This window comes from Leucopleurus acutus, assembly GCF_964270905.1.
Source record: "Leucopleurus acutus genome assembly, chromosome: 4".
In the NCBI taxonomy this organism is placed as follows: domain Eukaryota; kingdom Metazoa; phylum Chordata; class Mammalia; order Artiodactyla; family Delphinidae; genus Leucopleurus; species Leucopleurus acutus.
Genome location: NC_139146.1, coordinates 155,721,761 through 155,740,473, shown reverse-complemented (window position 1 = coordinate 155,740,473; position 18,713 = coordinate 155,721,761). Strand labels below are relative to the sequence as shown.

At 40.8% G+C, this 18,713-nt stretch overlaps 1 protein-coding gene across 4 annotated transcripts in view; it reads left to right on the top strand.

Moving 5' to 3' along the window:
- GLRB (glycine receptor beta) overlaps nt 1-18,713 on the top strand; it is a gene marked incomplete at both ends in the record, with an annotated part of 65,002 nt that overhangs the window by 12,804 nt on the left and 33,485 nt on the right. For all 4 annotated transcript variants that reach the window (XM_082837874.1, XM_082837873.1, XM_082837872.1 and 1 more), the window contains 2 exons: nt 14,392-14,498; nt 16,388-16,455. In XM_082837874.1, the coding sequence (XP_082694000.1) occupies nt 14,392-14,498; nt 16,388-16,455 (175 nt within the window). The remainder of the gene's footprint in view (nt 1-14,391; nt 14,499-16,387; nt 16,456-18,713) is intronic.

Here is an 18,713-nt window from a genome sequence, read left to right as displayed (position 1 = left end):
ATGAAGAGAATAGTTTGACTTTCTGGACGCTCAGAAAAGGTCTCGGGCACCTTCAGGTGTCTGTGGACCACTCTTTGAGAACTGCTGTTTTCTAGTGTCAGCAGATTTGAGATGCTCATTGTATATCCAACCATGTATTTCTCTTTTCTTTTTTTTTTTTTATTGGAGTATAGTTGCTTTACAATGTTGTGTTAGTTTCTACTGTACAGCAAAGTGAATCAGCTATACGTGTACATATATACCCTCTTTTTTACATTTCCTTCCCATTGAGGTCACCACAGATCACTGAGCAGAGTTCCCTGTGCTCTACAGCAGGTTCTCATTAGTTATCTATTTTAATATGTAGTAGTGTATATGTGTCAATCCCAATCTCCCAATCCGTCCCAACACCCTCTTTCCCCCCTTGGTATCCACACATCTGTTTTCTATGTCTGTTACTCTATTTCTGCTTTGCAAAGAGGTTCATCTGTACGGTTTTTCAAGATTCCGCATATATGTATTAATAGATATTTGTTTTTTGCTTTCTGACTTCTTCACTCTGTATGTCAGTCTCTAGGTCTATCCACATCTCCACATATGACCCAGTTTCCTTCTTTGTATGGCTGTATATATGTGCCTGTATATATGTGCCACACCTTCTTTTCCTGCCATGGTGAGCTTCTCAGTGCCTCTCTGTTAGTCATCTGCTGTGTTCGCTGTGACCACCTCCTGGAATCTGCCGTCCTCCTTCCCTTTCCACCTGTTGCCTGCTTCCTTATCCTTCCAGCCCAGCTCAGGAGTCACCTAGTCTATTAAATCCCTACTCTAGACACAATTAAATGATAGAGAAATAAAATTAACATTGACAGTTTTTTTTTTTTTTTTTTTTTTTTTTGTGGTACGCGGGCCTCTCACTGCCGTGGCCTCTCCCGTTGTGGAGCACAGGCTCCGGACGCGCAGGCTCAGCGGCCATGGCTCACGGGCCCAGCCGCTCCGCGGCACGTGGGATCCTCCCGGACCGGGGCACGAACCCGCGTCCGCTGCATCGGCCGGCGGACTCCCAACCACTGCGCCACCAGGGAAGCCCTGCTCTGGCCTCTCTTTACTGAGTATCTTGTTTTTGAGTTTTGTTTGTAGTAGCAAGGAAAACACTCCCTTTTGCTAGCTCAGTGCTATAAATTTCGAGGGAGCAGTAGGAATAGGGTGTTGATTTGGAAAAGAAGATGCGTGAATGTACGTTATGTGTATGTGTAAGAAATCAGGATATTCTACATATTTGTGGATCAAATCACATACTGAAAACTTCAACAGGTTTGGATCAGCTTTTTTCTGACTAGGGGTCTTCTTTTTTTTAAAAATTAATTTATTTTTATGTATTTATGTTTGACTGCATTGGGTCTTCATTGCTGCGCACAGGCTTTCTCTAGTTGCGGCCAGCAGGGGCTACTCTGTTGCGGTGCGCCGGCTTCTCATTGCGGTGGCTTCTCGTTGCGGAGCAGGGCTCTAGGCGCGTGGGCTTCAATAGTTGTGGCACGAGGGCTCAGTAGTTGTGGCTCGTGGGCTCTAGAGCGCAGGCTCAGTAGCTGTGGCTCACGGACTTAGTTGCTCCACGGCACGTGGGATCTTCCCGGACCAGGGCTCGAACCTGTGTCCCCTGCATTGGCAGGTGGATTCTTAACCAGTGCGCCACCAGGGAAGCCCTAGGGGTCTTCTTAATTGTAACCAGTTTCTGTTCCTTTGCCGATGACCCAAGATAGGGTACCGTGCACTGATTGATGTGTAACACCAAGTATTTGGTGTGTTCTAAGCTCTTACGTAAATCACCTAATTTGATTCTGAAAACATGCCTTTTATGAAAAAGAGTGATTTTCCAGGATTATCAGCACTGTTTACAAGACAGCTAATTGAGGCACAGGGGTTAGGTGTCCAGGGCCACGCTGCTAGTAAAGCAGGATTCACACCCAGGCGGCATGCCTTTCAGAGCCAGGATGCTGTCACTAGTGGTGCCTCTCATGTCAAGGGCTACATATTTCTTTTTTTTTAGATGAGAAGGGGATCTTGCCTTTAATATATGGTTTAGAAAGGCTCAGAATGATATGGTGACAATCTCAAAATCATCATAAACCATACAGAAAAAGTATCTATAACAACGATGTACAGTGCAAAGAATCATCTCTAGGGCGCTTACGGTGCCTCATGCCACGTAAACGCTATGTAAGAAGTTGCCAGCACACTGCAGACTCAAGTTTGGCTTTTTGGAACTTTCTGGAAGTTTTTTTCTCCTCACATGTTTTCCACCTGAGGTTGGTTGAATCCTGGCTGCAGATATGGCCGGATGACTGTACTACAGTCAGTTCTCCCATCTTTGTTATGCATTTTCATGTCTTAACAGTGTCTCTTGATGAACTGAAGTGCTTATTTTTTTCTTTTGAAGTATAGTTGATTTACAGTGTTGCGTTACTTTCAGGGGTACACCAGAGTGATTCAGTTATACGTGTACGTGTATCCACTGTTAGATTCTTTTCCCATGTAGGTCATTACAGAGTATTGAGTAGAGCTCCCTGTGCTACACAGTAGGCCCTTGTTGGTTATCTGTTTTGTATATAGGAGTGTATATCTGTTAATTCCAAACTCCTAATTTAAAGTGCTTATTTTTAATGAAGTGCGATTTATTGATTTTTATTAATGCTTTTGTGTTTTATTTAAGAAATCTTTCTCTGACGCAGGTCACGAAGTAGTCTGTTTTGGTTATTTTCCTAGAGGGTGTCACTGTTTCGTGTTTCACATTTAGCTCTGTAGCCCACTTCAGCTCATTGTTTGTGTATGATGGGATAGGCATATCCAGTGAGGGCAGCACATTTATGCAAAAGGCTCTCCTTACTTTGCTAACTGGCAAGTGTACATTCACTGTAGGTCGGTTATCGCTTCTCTTTTCTGTCCCACTGGTCTGGGACTGCTCACCTCGTGCAGTGACACACCCCCCATCAAGGGAGTGGAAAGCCTCACATCCCCTGCTTGGTTCTCCTTCCGTGTCACCTTGGCCATCCTGGGCTCGTAGCATTTCCCTGTGAAGTTTAGAATCAGCATATCCATCTTCACACAGGTAGATACAAAAGCTTGGGGTGGTCCCTAACATGGTATGGACTCGATTTTGTTTCTAATTTTTAGTCGAACGTGAAATAAAAAGGTAAACAGAGAAACGTACGTGGGAAAATAGGCAAAGCAAATGAACTGGGAGTGGAGATATTTATCGTCAAGTTGTGATAACCACCTTTTCCTAAATATGGCTGGATCATGGGTATTTGAAACCGCAGCAGATGCAAACCTTAGCACTGAACGGTGCACGTTCAGGACTGGCACCTGGGGGCTTTCGGATTCCTGTCCGGCGGCAATCACTCCATGAGTCCAGGGTTGAGCTCCAGGAGGGCAGGTGTTTTTGCGTGTTGTTTTTTGCACACGTTTCCAAGGCTGAGGAAAACGCCTGGCTGCAGTTGGCTAACTCAATATGTGTTGAACGCTACCCGTGCAGAATACGAAGAATGGTAGTTCTATTTAAGTGTGGGTTCTGTGAGGGAGAAATAGATTCAACTCTTGAAACATTTACACTCACAGAACATTTCCCCCCAAAGGTGTTAACAAATATAGACAATGATAGGCCGTAATTGATATTAGTCATGATTAGTGAATCATTTGGCAACAGTATTGGATACTGTATCATAATACCTTTAAAACGTAAGTTTCAAAATCAGTCACATTGATGTGTTTTTGGTTACCTTTAAGGTTCGGAATTGTTTTCAAATGCAGTTCAGTATATGTCATTTTGTATCTTCTGGGTGCTCTGTGATAGCTTAGTTCTTGGCAGGTAAACACGAAGATTGTTCTGCATTATTAGAGTGAAACTTTCAAGGAGGACAGGACATCTGTCTGACTGTTTCCCACCAGGCGTATGATCCTGCCTGTATTCCCCACCTTTTCCCTTTCAGAGAAGGCACTCCCCACCTCCGTCCAGGACTCATTATGTCTCCCCTGTCTTAGATTTCATTGACTCTGGGTTTTGTTTTGGGGGGGAGGGATTCTGAAATGGGAATTAATATTTCCAAGTTTTTCCACTCAACTGCATCTTTCATCTCCTTAGATTTTACAACACAGACTAATGTAAAGAAAAATTCCCACATGTTTCTGAAACCCACACTTGCTTCTAGTCAGTTTTTCTCCTTTTCTGGAGTCAGTATAGTCCAAGTCTTCTTTTGGGGGTGGTAACAAAGAGTAGATTTATTTTATTAATTTTTGAAGCCCAAGTATTTAGGAACTATACCCAGTGATATTTTGTCTTGCTAGTGTTTTTTTTTTTATCTCTTCATGGGCCAGATTTTCCTTAGAAGAAAGCCAGGACGTTAAACTTGGTTTTCAAATATTAGGTAGGGAAATAGTTCAAATAATCAGCCATTTGGTTTAAAAAAAACAAACAAAAGCAAACTAGTAATTTGACTGATTTTTTTTTTTCTGTCTTAAATTGAGTAATAACTCAGTCACAATATTTTGTTATGTATAAATACCGTGTGGATTTTCTTTTGGGGCGAGTTGTCACTGGATTTTTTTTTTTTAATTTAAAATATTTTTATTGTGGCAAGAACACTTAACATGAGATCTACTCCTTTTCACAGATTTTGTGTCCAATACAGTGTGGTTGACATTGGGTACAACGTTGTACAGTAGATTTCCAGAACTTACTCATCTTACTTAAGTGAAATTTTACACCTGTTGATGACCAACTCCAGTTCCCTCCTCACTCCCACCAACCCCCATTTTTTCCTTTGTCGCTATGAGTGTGACTGTTTTAGGCTCCTCATATAAGTGGAATCCTGAAGTATTTGTGCCTCTGAAACTGGCTTATCTCCCTTAGCATCCTGTTCTCCAGGCCCATCTGTGTTGTTGCATGTGGCAGGATTTCCTTTTTAGGGCTGAGTAATATTCCATTGTGTGTATGCATGGACTGCTTTTAAAAATCCATTCATCTGTCAATAGACATTAGGTTGTTTCCACACAGTGTCTATTGCGCAGAGTGTGGCAGGGACCCTGAGCTGCAGATGTGGGGACGAGCTGGGGTAGAGTTTTATTTTTTATTGTTTTAATAAATTAATTTATTTTTATGTATTTATTTTTGGCTGCATTGGGTCTTTGTTGCTGCATGTGGGCTTTCTCTAGCTGCGGCGAGTGGGGGCTACTCTTCATTGCGGTGCGCGGGATTCTCATTGAGGTGGCTTCTCTTGCTGCGGAGCACAGGCTCTAGGTGCACGGGCTTCAGTAGTTGTGGCATGTGGGCTAAGTAGTTGTGGCTTGTGGGCTCTAGAGTGCAGGCTCAGCAGTTGTGGCGCACGGGCTTAGTTGCTCCGCGGCATGTGGGATCTTCCCGGACCAGAGCTCGAACCCGTGTCCCCTGCATTGGCAGGCAGTTTCTCAACCACTGCACCACCAGGGAAGTCCCCCGGAGCTGGGGTTTAGAGCTCAACACTGTGCACTAAGGTGGTGGGAGGGGCCATGGCCAGTTCTCCTGGTTCCAGCCCCGGCTTGGATCCCTGTGGTCCCCACGGGATTGGTATCCACCGGCCCCATCAGTGTCTGGAGGCAGGCGAGCTAGAAGCCCATCCCTGGGGTGGCACCCCAATGAGCTGTGATGCTGGTTCCACTCTTTCCCTGTTCTCTCTGGTCTGTGTTGTGGTGGGCGGTGCCTGGGGGGTGGGGATTGTGGGGATACAGTGTCTCCCCTTTTCCTACCGGGGCCATTGAGGCTGGTTGGGTGGAGAAGCCTGTCTGTTAGTTTCTGGATTTCTCACAGAGGGGATGGATCCGTGCCTTGCTGTTGAGATGGTGTATCCATGGCGGGAGGAGAGTCCAGGATTTCCTGTTCCATCTCCTGAAGTCCCTGCAATCAAATTCTTCATTCCATCTCCTGCCCTATATCTTACCATCCCATCCAGTGTGGCTTCTGTCTCTCCCTCAGCTGGAAAACAGCTCTCCCTTTTGCTCAATCCTGTGAAGAGTCTTTAGTCCTCAACTTATTAACCTCTCAGCAGCTTTGGTCCTGTGAACCAACCCTTCCATCAAATATTTTTTTCCTGGAGTTCTGTTGACGCCACACTTGTGGGTTTTCTCTGTTGACGGAAAAGAATGCACAACCTAAAAGTTGAGAATTATGCTTTATTTGGCGGACAAAACTGAGGACTTAAGCCCAGGATGCAGCCTCTCAGAATAGCTCGGAGGGACTGTTCCAAAGAGGTAAGGGCAGAGCCAGAACACAGAGGCGTTTTTGCAACAAAGACCAAGTAATCGGAACATCAAAAGATTACCATTAATTAACGAAAGCCAGACATCTCAACGTAATGAATTTAGCAATTTTCTATGTATGGGAAGATGCAAGAGTCCGGGCTCACTGAAACCCTTCCTTAGACGTGCACCCCAGCTGCCGGGGGCCAGCGTTCTCATCCTGAGTCCCCTCAGGGGGCACCGCCGGGGGTGGCTGTCATGTGCTGGCTTCATGGCTTCCTTTGTTTACTGATATGGCGGCAACATTCTTTGCCCACACCGCCTTCTTCTTGGGCAGCTTATCCTTTGCCTTAATTGTCGGCTTATCTTCCTACATCTGCTCATTATATGTTGTTGGGGCTCCTGGTGTTTCAATTCCATGTCCTTTTTGGCACTGTAAACTTTTTTTTTTTTCTAACTAGTGATTTGTCTAATCATTAAAATCATCCAAGGAGCTTTTAAATCCTGATGCCTGGGTCTCATCCCGCACTAACTCAATCTGGAGGTGGGGCGTGCGACTTCGCATCTGTAGTCTGCAGAGCTCCTCCGGGGGGCTCAGTGCACAATCGAAGCTGAGAATCGCTGGACACGTTCATCAGAACCTGCAGCTTTCAATACCACCTTCATGTCAGAATCACCCGTATGTGTGTTTGACTCTCGAATACCTCACTAGCACATGCACTGTGCAGGGCGTGTTGTGAACGCCAAGAGCTTTCTTAAATGAAACCTTAAACGACTGAAGTAGAAGAGAAATGCAGCAGATTGTAGTGGCGTGGCTGGTGAAGCTTTGGTTGTTCTTTAGGGATCTTATTGTTTCATGTCCTAAGTTGAGTTTTCTCAGGGACAGACTCTGAGATGGAGATTGACCCGCAGAATGAGATTGTTTTGGGAACAAGACCTCCTGGGGCTGAGAAAGGCAGATTCAAGCACAGGAACGAGGCAGTTGCAACTGAGGCTTCAGTTGATGCCCCAGGAGCTCGAGGCTGGGATGGCCTCGGTGAGTAGAGAGGGACTTGGGGCTTGGTGTCCTCACAGAGAGTCTTCAGACACGGTTCACCTTCAGCTGAAGGCTGTTTCTGAAGAGACCGAGCTCAGAGCCTTAAGCAGCCACATTTCTGGCAGCCTCCGTTGTGCTGGGAGATCTGGGGGGAAAGCAGCACCCCAGGGTCCATCACAGGGGTATCTGGATTGGCACCTGCACGGATCTTAGAGTTCACCTCATTTAGACCTTCATTTAAAGGTGAGTTCACGGAGGCTCAAAGAGGGTAAGTGATTTGCCAGTGTCACGTGGCAATCTCGCAGTCTGTCTGGCACTAGTACAGTGTCCACTCTTAAGGTAGGAGTGTCTTCAGTGATACCCGTACTTAACTTTATTACGCGACTGTGGAGCTTATCTTATTACCACGTCTCTTAGGCCAGAAGGCAAGTATTTTACACTTATGCTATGTGCGGAAAACTGACAGAAGATAAGTCCTGTTCCAGTTGTAATTCGTCTCAGAGTCAGAGGTATTATTGCAACACTATGGATTCTGATTTGCTGGGCTGGATGGAATACCATTTCTGTGTAGTATGGAAAATAATTGCACAGTAGCCATTTTGTTTGGGTTGAGGTTTAAGTTTAATTCCTTATACCACGAGGCTTGTATCAAAAGGACCGCAGTCTTTGATGAGTATTGGAAATCACTAGTGTCCAATATATAGCATCTCTAAATAGATGTTTCTACTTCATGAAAAATATTTTTTTCTATGAGCCATGGGTAATGTAATTGCGTAATTGAAGACAGACAAGTTTGTCAAATGTTTCCATGGGATTTAACAGTTCCTTAAGCCCAACTGGAGTGACAAAATGGTTGTTGAGGAACACTGTTTGTAATTATAATTCTTGGACAATTATAACACAACAGACTTTGCTGCTCATGTACACATACACTCATAAACACATTCTTTTCAAATAATATAAAACTAATTAAAGTCAACTAGTCAGTCAAAGGTATCACTCCCTGTATTCATAAACCTTCCGTTCACAATTTGGGAAAACCGAATGGAAAATAAATACCGAAGCTGTTAAGAGAGGTGATAGTAGATTATACTATAGTAAGGCGAATACAAAACAAATAAAAGTACTCTACAATAACCCCACAATTATCTGGATTCTTAAATAACTACTGACCTGATTTATTACCTGAATCTAGGAAGTGTTTGTCTGTCTTTGTATGTCTATCTGATTGTCTAATTAAAAATTCTTCCATGTAGATAAAAATGGGAACTAACCTCTTAGTAAGGGGATATGTACAGACTTGTAGCAGTGGGTTTTCATAAGCCCCAGACTTCACGTATGATCAAAATGTCAGTTTTACCTGACTGTGTAGAGAGTTTACCTCCAGTTACAGCTGTGGATTTTGGAATAAGAAAGTGTGAGTGCCTCTCTGAATCTTTTAGCTTCCTTCTTGTTCTTTCTCTTAACTTTACTTTTTCAGAGAATTTTTAGGTTCACAGCACAATAGAGAGTATGGTACAGAGATTTCCCGTGTACCCTCTGCCCCTACAATGGCCTAGTCTCCCTCATTATCAACATCCCCACCAGATGGTACATTTGTTACCGTTGATGAATCTACGTCGTGATCACTCAAGGTCCATAGTTTCCATGAGGATTCACTCTTGGTGGTGAGCATTCTGTGGATTTGGGCAAATGCACAGTGACATGTGTCCATCATTATTGGGTCATACTGCGTACTTTCACTGCCCTAAAAATCCTCTGTGCTCTGCCCACTCATCTCTCCTCCAAACTTCCAACCCCTGGGCAACTGCTGGTCTTTGTACTGTCTCTAGTTTTGCCTTTTCCAGAATGTTATATAGTTGGAACTATACAGCCTTTTCAGATTGGCTTCTTAGAAACATGCATGTCAGTTTCCTCCTTTTATTTTCATGCCTTGACAGTTCATTTCTTTTTAGTGCTGAATAACGTTCCCCTGTCTGGATGTTCCCCAGTTTATTTATCCATTCACCTACTGAAGGATGTGTTGGTAGCTTCCAGTTTCGGCAGTTATGAGTAAAGCTGCTGTAAGCCTTGTGTGCAGGTTTTTGTGTGGACGTAAGTTTTCATTCCCTTTGGGTATATACCAAGGAGTGCTATTACTGGATCGTATAGTACGAGTATGTTTCATTTTATAAACACCCACCAAAATGTCTTCCAAAGTGGCTGCACCGTTTTGCTTTCTTACCAGCAAAGAATACGAGCATCTGCTGGCTCCACATCCTTGATGTTGTCAGTGTTCCGGAGTTTGGCCACTGCGGTCGGTGTGTAGCAGTACCTCATTGTTGTTTTCATTTGCATTTCCTTGGTGGTACATGGTGTGGAGCATCTTTTCATATGTTATTTGCCACCTTGCTCATCTTTGATGAGGTGTTTATTATTATTTGTCCCCCCTCTTCTTTTTTGTTCCTCAAATGAACTTTTTAAAACAATTAGAACAGGGACTTCCCTGATGGCGCAGTGGTTAAGAATCCGCCTGCCAGTGCAGGGGACACGGGTTTGATTCCTGGTCCGGAAAGATCCCACATGCCACGGAGCAACTAATCCCGTGTGCCGCAACTACTGAGCCTGCGCTCTAGAGCCCGTGAGCCACAACTAGTGAGCCCGCACACCTAGAGCCTGCGCTCCACAACAAGAGAAGCCTCCACAATGAGAAGCCCGTGCACCACACAGAAGAGAAGCCCCAGCTCGGCACAACTAGAGAGAGCCCGCGCGCAGCAACGAAGGCCCAACGCAGCAAAAAATAAATAAATTTAAAAAAATTAGAACAGTTTTAAATTTATAGAAAAATTGTCAAAATAATATGGAGTTCCCGATATCCTGCATCTAGTTTCCCCTATTATTAACGTCTTACATTAGTTTAGCACATTTCTTACAACTCAAGACTCAGCCATAAAAAGAAACAAAATTGAGTTGCTTGTAGTGAGGTGGATGGACCTAGAGTCTGTCATACAGAGTGAAGTAAGTCAGAAAGAGAAAAACAAATACCGTATGCTAACACATATATATGGAATCTAAAAAACAACAACAACAAAAAATGGTTCTGAAGAACCTAGGGGCAGGACAGGAATAAAGATGCAGACGTAGAGAATGGACTTGAGGACACGGGGAGGGGGAAGGGTAAGCTGGGACGAAGTGAGAGAGTGGCATGGACATATATACACTACCAAACGTAAAACAGATAGCTAGTGGGAAGCAGCCGCATAGCACAGGGAGATCAGCTCGGTGCTTTGTGACCACCTAGAGCGGTGGGATAGGGAGGGGGGGAGGGAGGGAGATGCAAGAGGGAGGGGATACGGGGATATATGTGTACGTTTAGGTGATTCACTTTGTTATACAGCAGAAACTAACACACCATTGTAAAGCAGTTATACTCCAATAAAGATGTTAAAAAAAAGAACCAGCAGTGGTATATTGTTATTGACTATAGTCTATATTTCGATTGCTTAGTGTTTAGCTAATGTCCTTTTTCTGCTCTAGGACCCCAGTCAGGATACAAATGACACCCAGTCCTCACACCCCCTTAGGCTCCTTTTGGCTGTGACAGTTTCTCAGACTTTGTTTTTTGTGGCCATGGAAGCTTTGAGGAATCGTGGTCAGGTAGCTTGTAGAATGTCCCCCCGCTGGGATTTGTCTGATGTTTCTGTCAGGACTAGATTGAAGTTATGTGTTCTGGGAAGGAAGAACACTCGTTTAGAAATGACAGTCCCATCACATCATATTAAACGTACACAGAGTCAACATGACTTATCACCTGGTTAGAGGTTAAGGTTAATCACCGGGGTGAGGTCGCATTTGTCAGGTTTCTCCCCCGAACTTCCATCCCATGCTCTTTGGAAAGGTGTCACTGTGCACAGCTCACACCAAGCTGGGGGTGTGATGCCCCAGCAATTTGAGAGCAGAGGATCTATGCCAGTTATTTGGAATTCTGCACGGGAGATTCGTCTGTGCTCTACCATTTAGTTATTTACCCAATCAGCCATTTTATTTACATCTTTATGGACTCATGCGTTCTTATTTTATACTTTGGATTATAAGCCAGTACAATTTTATTTTATTGCTCAAGTCATCCTAGATTTGGCCATAGGGAGCTCTTTCAGTTGGCTCCTGTGTCTTTTTGACAAAGTCCCATCAGCTTTAAAAAAAAAAAAATCTTCTCTTATCTCACTTTAGGTGAGGATAACAGCATTTGTTTCCACGAAGGAGGGTTTCTTAACCTGCGGGGCACATCCTGGAACCCTCAGCATTGCAAACTTAGTGGCCATTTTCTAAGGGAAGCACATAGCTTTCATCATATTCTCAGCGGTATCTGTAGTGCTAAAAAAAGAGGTAAAGAATCACTGCCCTAGAGTAAAGAGGAGAAATAATACAACGTACACATTTCGCACGCCTTGCTCTTTCCTCCCTCCGCGTGCTTGCTTTAGTTCACAGCCAGCAGGCAGCTCCCTCCTTGAGGTGACCTGGCTAGTGCCCTGCCACACTCAGGTCTGCGAAGACCTGTGACCATGGTTGCTGCACTTATAACTGGAAAAACAAAACGGTCCTTTGACTCAGATTCCTGGTTTAAGGGAGGATGTGAAGCCAATATGCTCGCGCACACCGGCTTTGAAATGCAGCAGTGCTGTGTGGTCGCTAACGGGTCATGGAAAATAAGTACACTCTGCAGTTAATGGAAAACTGAGCTTCCCTCTTTGGAAAGACATTTCTGGATTTTTCCTTTAGTGCTGGAAAACATTACATCATCCAGCTATACAGCCTGGTCCATTCCTTAGCATATTAGTCATGACATCAGTTCAAGTTTAGGTGAGTGAACAAAAGAGGCAGGCTGTAAAAAGGCTTTTGATATAAAAGACATTATTTTCTCTAGTCATTTGATGACTTTGCCTCAGTAGACTCAGTTATTGTCTTAAATTAATATCATATTTCCATGAAATCAGTCCTGTTGTGTAATAATATCATAATCCTTGATAGATTTACTGAAAGAAAACACAATGGCCTCATCAGATGGATAAAACATTGGACTGAGATTCAGAATGTGAAATCTCTAATAACGAAATAGACATTGAGCATGGAACCTAATTAAAATCATTTAACTCTTCTTATTCCTGGTTATTTTGTATAAATACAAGCCACTTTCCAAATTATAAGGTTATTTATAGTAAAGTGCAAACACAGGAAAATGTGCTGCATGCAAATTGTTTCAGCTCTCTTGAAGAAAGTGATGTAGCTATCTAGGCTTTTAAAATATATTTTAATGTGTGGAGATGACTTTAATGTTATTTTAGGATTGACCAAGCTGAAAAAGAATGATTTCTATTTTTTATTTAGGTAGGAAAAAAATCCCTGAATTCATCCATGTGAATATGAATTACATGAGATTTCACTTAAATTTTAAAATGTCTTTGAATTTCTAATATAAAGAAAGGTAAAGTGTTGATTAAAGACTCATATCAGGTTACCTGCAGCAGAGACATGAAAATATGTATTGACACAATGGTCAAAAAAGAAAAGAAATTGTTAATTGTCTTTATGTTGTCTGGTTCATTCTATTGCTTAGAAGAAATGTACTTGTGAAGGATTTTATATCGAGACATAATAATAGCAGTCCTTAATTGATCCAATTCAAGTGTAGTTTGTAATCCATCAGTTCCGTTTTCCTCCCTTGAATGAGAAAACCTGTAGATGGGTTTGGACACTAATTTGCATCTTAATATCTAATTTTTCCACATAACCTCATTCTCTTGAGAATGAAATGGAAAATGAATGAATGGGAAAATCTCATTACTGGTCCCCAAATCCTGCAGCTAGGATATGGGAGCTGATAAGGTCTTGAGAAACAAATCTACTTGATCTCCTGCACCTTTGGGGGGTTTAACTAATTGGTTTTCATTTTTTTTTCTCCAATGTTTTGGATTCTTTCTGAGAGCTACTTGAAAAGGTTGTCTGTATCAACTCACAGTAGTTTTAGATTTTTTCATACGCTTCTTCATATCTGTCATATTTCACCTGTAGTGGTTGTATCTTATCAGCACATTGTACGATAATTAACACAGAAAAGAATTGCCTGATAGGTCAGAGCTGGGCTTTTAAAACAAAGCCAAGCACATGACATTGTTTGCTTCCTTAATGTCACTTATGAAATTGACACTTTTACTGTATCGGTACAGAATAGACAATGCTGGACGCTCCAAGTGTAGTTTTAACCTTCCCTGTGATTTTCATGGATATTATTTTTGGACTGGGAAAATGATTATATGATAAGACTTTACAGGTGGTAAATGAATCCAAACCAACAGTAAAGAACAACAGTTTCCATTGGCTTCCAAGGAAGCTTTACGTGCTCCCAAGCAACTACCAGTTTAGTCAAGATTAATTGTTCAAAGTTGATTAAAGTAGAAGGAATGGCAGTTTTTCTCTTTTCGATAGTTGACAGCAAATATGTGCATGTAAAAGAAAAGGCAGCTGTGTCTCGGAGCTCTGTATTTCCCCCTTTTAATTGGTCTGATATTTGAGGAACTGCCTTTACCAATCCCCGGTGTATTTTACTCCACGGGACAGCATTCCTTGTGTGTTTCTTGGACAATATCATTTATGGGTCAGCATGATTGTTTTGTGAATTCTTGGACCCTCTGGCCTTATCATCCTGTAGTATTCACATACTCCTTTGCTTAGGTGGAAGGTTAATATTATATATATTATTCAAAAACTATTTTTCGCTCTTGTTTAGTTGTCTGCCATTCTTTTGTGCTTGTCTAGATTTTGATTGCATGTTGCTTCAGGACAAGTGAGAGGTCTGCTTAATTTTATTTAAAGAAAGTAACATGAAGTATTTAGGGCAGTGTTTCATGCATTTGGTAAAATTAAACGCTAAAATGCTTTTTGTGTTTGTTTTTATTTTTTATGACAAATACCTTTTGGGATTCTGATAAGTCTACTACTTTTCACCTCTACTTGGAAAAGCCATGCTGCAAATTTATCTCAAAAAGCGAAGTCTTTTCTCCAATGAACATCACGCATTCCTGTTGCTTGCTATTCTAAATACTTACCAGGGCTTTGTTTTGCTTTTTCTCGTATAGGCAGCAGTCAGCCGAGGACCTTGCCCGAGTACCGGCCAACTCCACTAGCAATATCTTGAATAGGCTATTGGTCAGTTATGATCCCAGGATAAGACCAAATTTCAAAGGTTGGTCTCCCTCCACCCCAATATCTCCATTCTTTGCAGTTTAAAAACTAATTTTATCTGTATAAGATCATTTATTTGTTTTATTCAAAAGAGTATATTCTAAATGGACATCTAACTGTCATGTAATGTGCTTAAGTCAGAGCAATTTAATGCAAAGATGTTTAAAGATAAGCAAAGCATTCGTTCTAATAGGCTTATATAGTTCCCAGTTAAAAATAAAAAAGATATGTTGTGAATTAATAGGCTAACCGATCTGATGGGTTTTCTAAGTACTTTGTATTCTTAACCTTAATAATTTAAAATTTACGCTCTGACTTTCATTCAGACACCAAAGTTCTACTTTGTAGGAGAATGGCCATATACTCATTTGAGGATAGAGAATGCTCTGATAGACATTTAAATTCTTTTTTTTTTAATCTTTATTAGGTTTTTACATTGATTAAAAAAATTCCCTCTACTCTTTAGCTGAAAAAAAATGGCCATATGGTTTTTAAAAGCGTGTTAACTTTGTGAATAAAATGACTATGTTTTCTTCAACAAAACATTATCTCCTATCATTCCTTTCAAGAACCAAAACTGTACTTGAGCTAAAAGTTGTGGGAAGATGGTACAGCTTCCCTCCCTCCCTCCCTCCCTCCCTCCCTCCCTCCCTTCCTTCCTTCCTTTCTTTCTTTCTTTCTTCCTCTCTCTCTTCCTTTCTTGCTTCCTCTTGATGAGTTAGGGAAAGTTATATGAACATATCTCTGGAAAACTGTCATCTTTGTTGCTGGTTAAGGACAGGTATTAATGTAGATCGGATTAACATTATAAGGCTTGATTATTTTTCCTTTATGGAAAAAAGAAAGAAAGAAAGAAAGAAGGAAGGAAGGAAGGAAGGAAGGACGGACGGAAAGAAAGAAAGAAGAAAGAAAGAAAGAAAGAAAAAAAGAAAGAAGAAAGAAAGAAGAAAGAAAGAAAAGAAAGAAAGAAAGAAAGAAGAAAGAAAGAAAGAAAGAAAGAAGAAAGAAAGAAAAGAAAGAAAGAAAGAAAGAAAAGAAAGAAAGAAAGAAAGAAAAGCTTGCAGCTGCTTCTAGTCAAGTGAAGTTATACGACTCTGTTATAAAAACAGGGTTTTTGTTCGTTACCAGAACCTGCGGTTACTTTCAGCAGCACTGTGCTCTGGGTTGTCACATGTCTACCCTGTATTGATTCAACATCTGTTTTTCATCAGTCAGAGGTTATGTGGCTAAAAGGCTAAATTCACATTTTCCCTTTGTTAGCCCAAGCAGCAGTTCACAATGAGTAAAAAAAAAAAAAAGAAACAGAAAGAAATTGGCAACATTATACTTTAGTTCTCACTCCATGAACTTTAAAATTATTTTCCAGCAGATCAGGCAAAAATCTTAATAATGATTCTGTTATATGTCTCATTAACTTTGCATTTTCATGAATTAAAAATCAAAATATAGCAATTGTAATTGGATTCTGCATTACCATTTAAGGTAACAATTTAAAATGATTATAAAATGCAAAAAAAACCCATATTTTAAAAATGATGTTTTTTAAAGAATAATTTACAATCTCTTAAAGTAAACGCATCAGCCCAATTAAAAAAAAATTTAAGGTAAATGTATTTTCCCAGAATTTCTACAATTTAAGAGAGAAATATTTCTAAATAAATAACGCTATAAAGTACAAGGTAACTCATTTTTTATTTGTGTGTTGATCCCTATTTAGAAAAATAAGTCAATAGCAACTGTGAACATGGTATCCTGAAACCATAGGTTTATAATTTTACATCCATACGGATTGGAAAAAATAGAAAAATCAAATGCATAAACCATAAAAAAATGAAGATTCTGACCAAGGTTTTTACAGCTACTAAATATATCCTTAATTTTTATTGACAGGCATTCCTGTTGATGTAGTTGTCAACATTTTTATCAACAGTTTTGGATCTATTCAAGAGACAACAATGGTAAGATTACAACCAATTTAATATTTTTAATTGAGAAGATTTTAACTGGAGGATAGTGGAAGAAATTATAACTGAAGAATAAGGAGTAACTCTCAGGGAAAAAAATGCAAGCTGTCTCCTAGTATAAAATATTCAAATTTCAGGGTTTTGTTGAATCAGTGATTTCAATGGCTTTGTGATTTTGCCATTCAAATTTAGTCTTTATATTGCATTGAAACTTACAGACTTGGGAGAATTAATGTCCTCACTCTGAACGACTAATTGGATACCACCTGGGAAAAGGATTGATGCAATTAATATTCTGGAGCGACATTTTTTTCCTAATATGCTTATGTGTAGAAGCATTCAAACATATTTAAGTGTTCATAGTTTTTTTTTTTTCCTTCCAATTTCCTGAGAAGAATCTTTGTTTTTTCTCTTGTGCTAATTTTGTGATGTGTGGAGCAGAGAACAGTAAAAAGCAAATTTGCTTTTCCCAAACTAGAGCAGCGGAGCTCCCTGAAAAGATTATGCGACACAAAGAAAGGGCAAGGAGACGGCCAGGAAGAGAAAGGAGGGACAGAAAAGAGCGAAGGGAACAGAGAAGGGAGGCTTGAGGTGGGGCTGCCATCCAGGGTGAGTTGGGCGTTAGGGGCAAAGATGTCTGTGGAGGGTGATTAGTAGATGCCCTGAGCCATGTGTGATGCAATTACCCCTCAGCTTTTAGAAGACATTCGGTACAGTCCACTTGCTTATTAATGTTTTAACATATTAGATTTGTACCCTTTTTGAAAAACCACATGCAGAAATGATACTTTAGGTGGGAGAAAGAAAGCTTAATGTTTTTTTTTTTTTTGGTATCTTTTTTCTTGAGATACTTATATTTTTCTTAAGGAATAATATAAGGTTTGGATTAAAAGCCTAATAGCAATGGTTAGAACACAGTAGAGTTTTTCAGGGAATACCTCAGACCAGAGAAAGAATGATTTTAAATATGTTTTCCTTTATTCTTAGGAGCAGCATAGTATGTTACAAAAGCAATTGTATATTGCATTTAAATGATGACACCTATTTTTATATTAATTAATATAAGAATATAATATATTAATTGTGAGGAGAATGTTATTTATTTTTTATAGAACCATGTCTTTAGCCCTGAGTACTTGATTTTTTTTTAGACAGTGTGTAGATATTTTGGATAATTAAAGATTTTGAAATCAAGTCCAAAATTGACTTGCAGCGACTTTAGTTCACCTAAATGGCTGTATGTCTAATATAGTATAGATCACCAGAAGACAGCTCTGAAATAAAGGACAACCATATATCACTTAGGAGACAAGGATAGCCCTCATCATTTGAAAATATGACTAGTTTATCTAAGCACTTCACTTAACAAGAGTGAGAAATTTCATTTTCTCAAGGTGAAACTTCCAGGGGATCTCTTTGGTCTCTATACTCTTCCCTGTACCCTGTTTTATGTTTCATGGGACCGTTACGCTAATCCCAAAACACCACCATCGAGGTGTTTCAGCCTGTGGGAAACATCCCCAACTCTATCTTGCATTTTAGGACAACTAATGCAGGGGTGTTTTTTCTCATTTGCATGAAGGCTACATATGTGTCCCAACTCACGCAGTACCGTTAATGTACCTGTTCTTTAATGAACATTGAATGCCTCCCAAATATCAGACGCTACACTTCTCTAGGTCCCGTCAGTAGTTACTTCACTGTATCAAGCTGAAAACACGTGGGGGCCATAGAAAAGGAGTAAGAACTTTCTTACAGGCTATTTGAGGATTATAACAAAATACTGCACGACTTCTCACATAATCTTCTCTCGTCCTCCTGCCTGCTCTTCACAGTAGCGAGCCCAAAGCACCCGTTGCTGGGACCAGATCCCACCAGTTTTCAGCAGTGTCTTTGTCTCCGCTACTTGCCTCGAACCTCCATCTCTCGTCTGTCATCAGGGCCTCTTACTCTGAGCTACTCCCATTCACCCCGTGCCCCCTTTTCCATCCAGGTCTTTCAGCTCTGTCACATTTGTTTGTTAAACCAGATCGCTTCTTGACTGTAATGCAAGTATTTTTGTGTCTTTTCCTTTGATCTCTGATGGACTCTTAACTCCTTAAGTCAGGAAAAATGTATTCAACTTCTTCATTTCCTGTAAAGTGAAGAGACAATAGGCCCTCAGTTAGTGAACACATAAATAATGTCATATTATTAACTAATACCGGTTAAATAAATGAACAAATAAATTCTGCTATTTGTCTAGCAAAAAG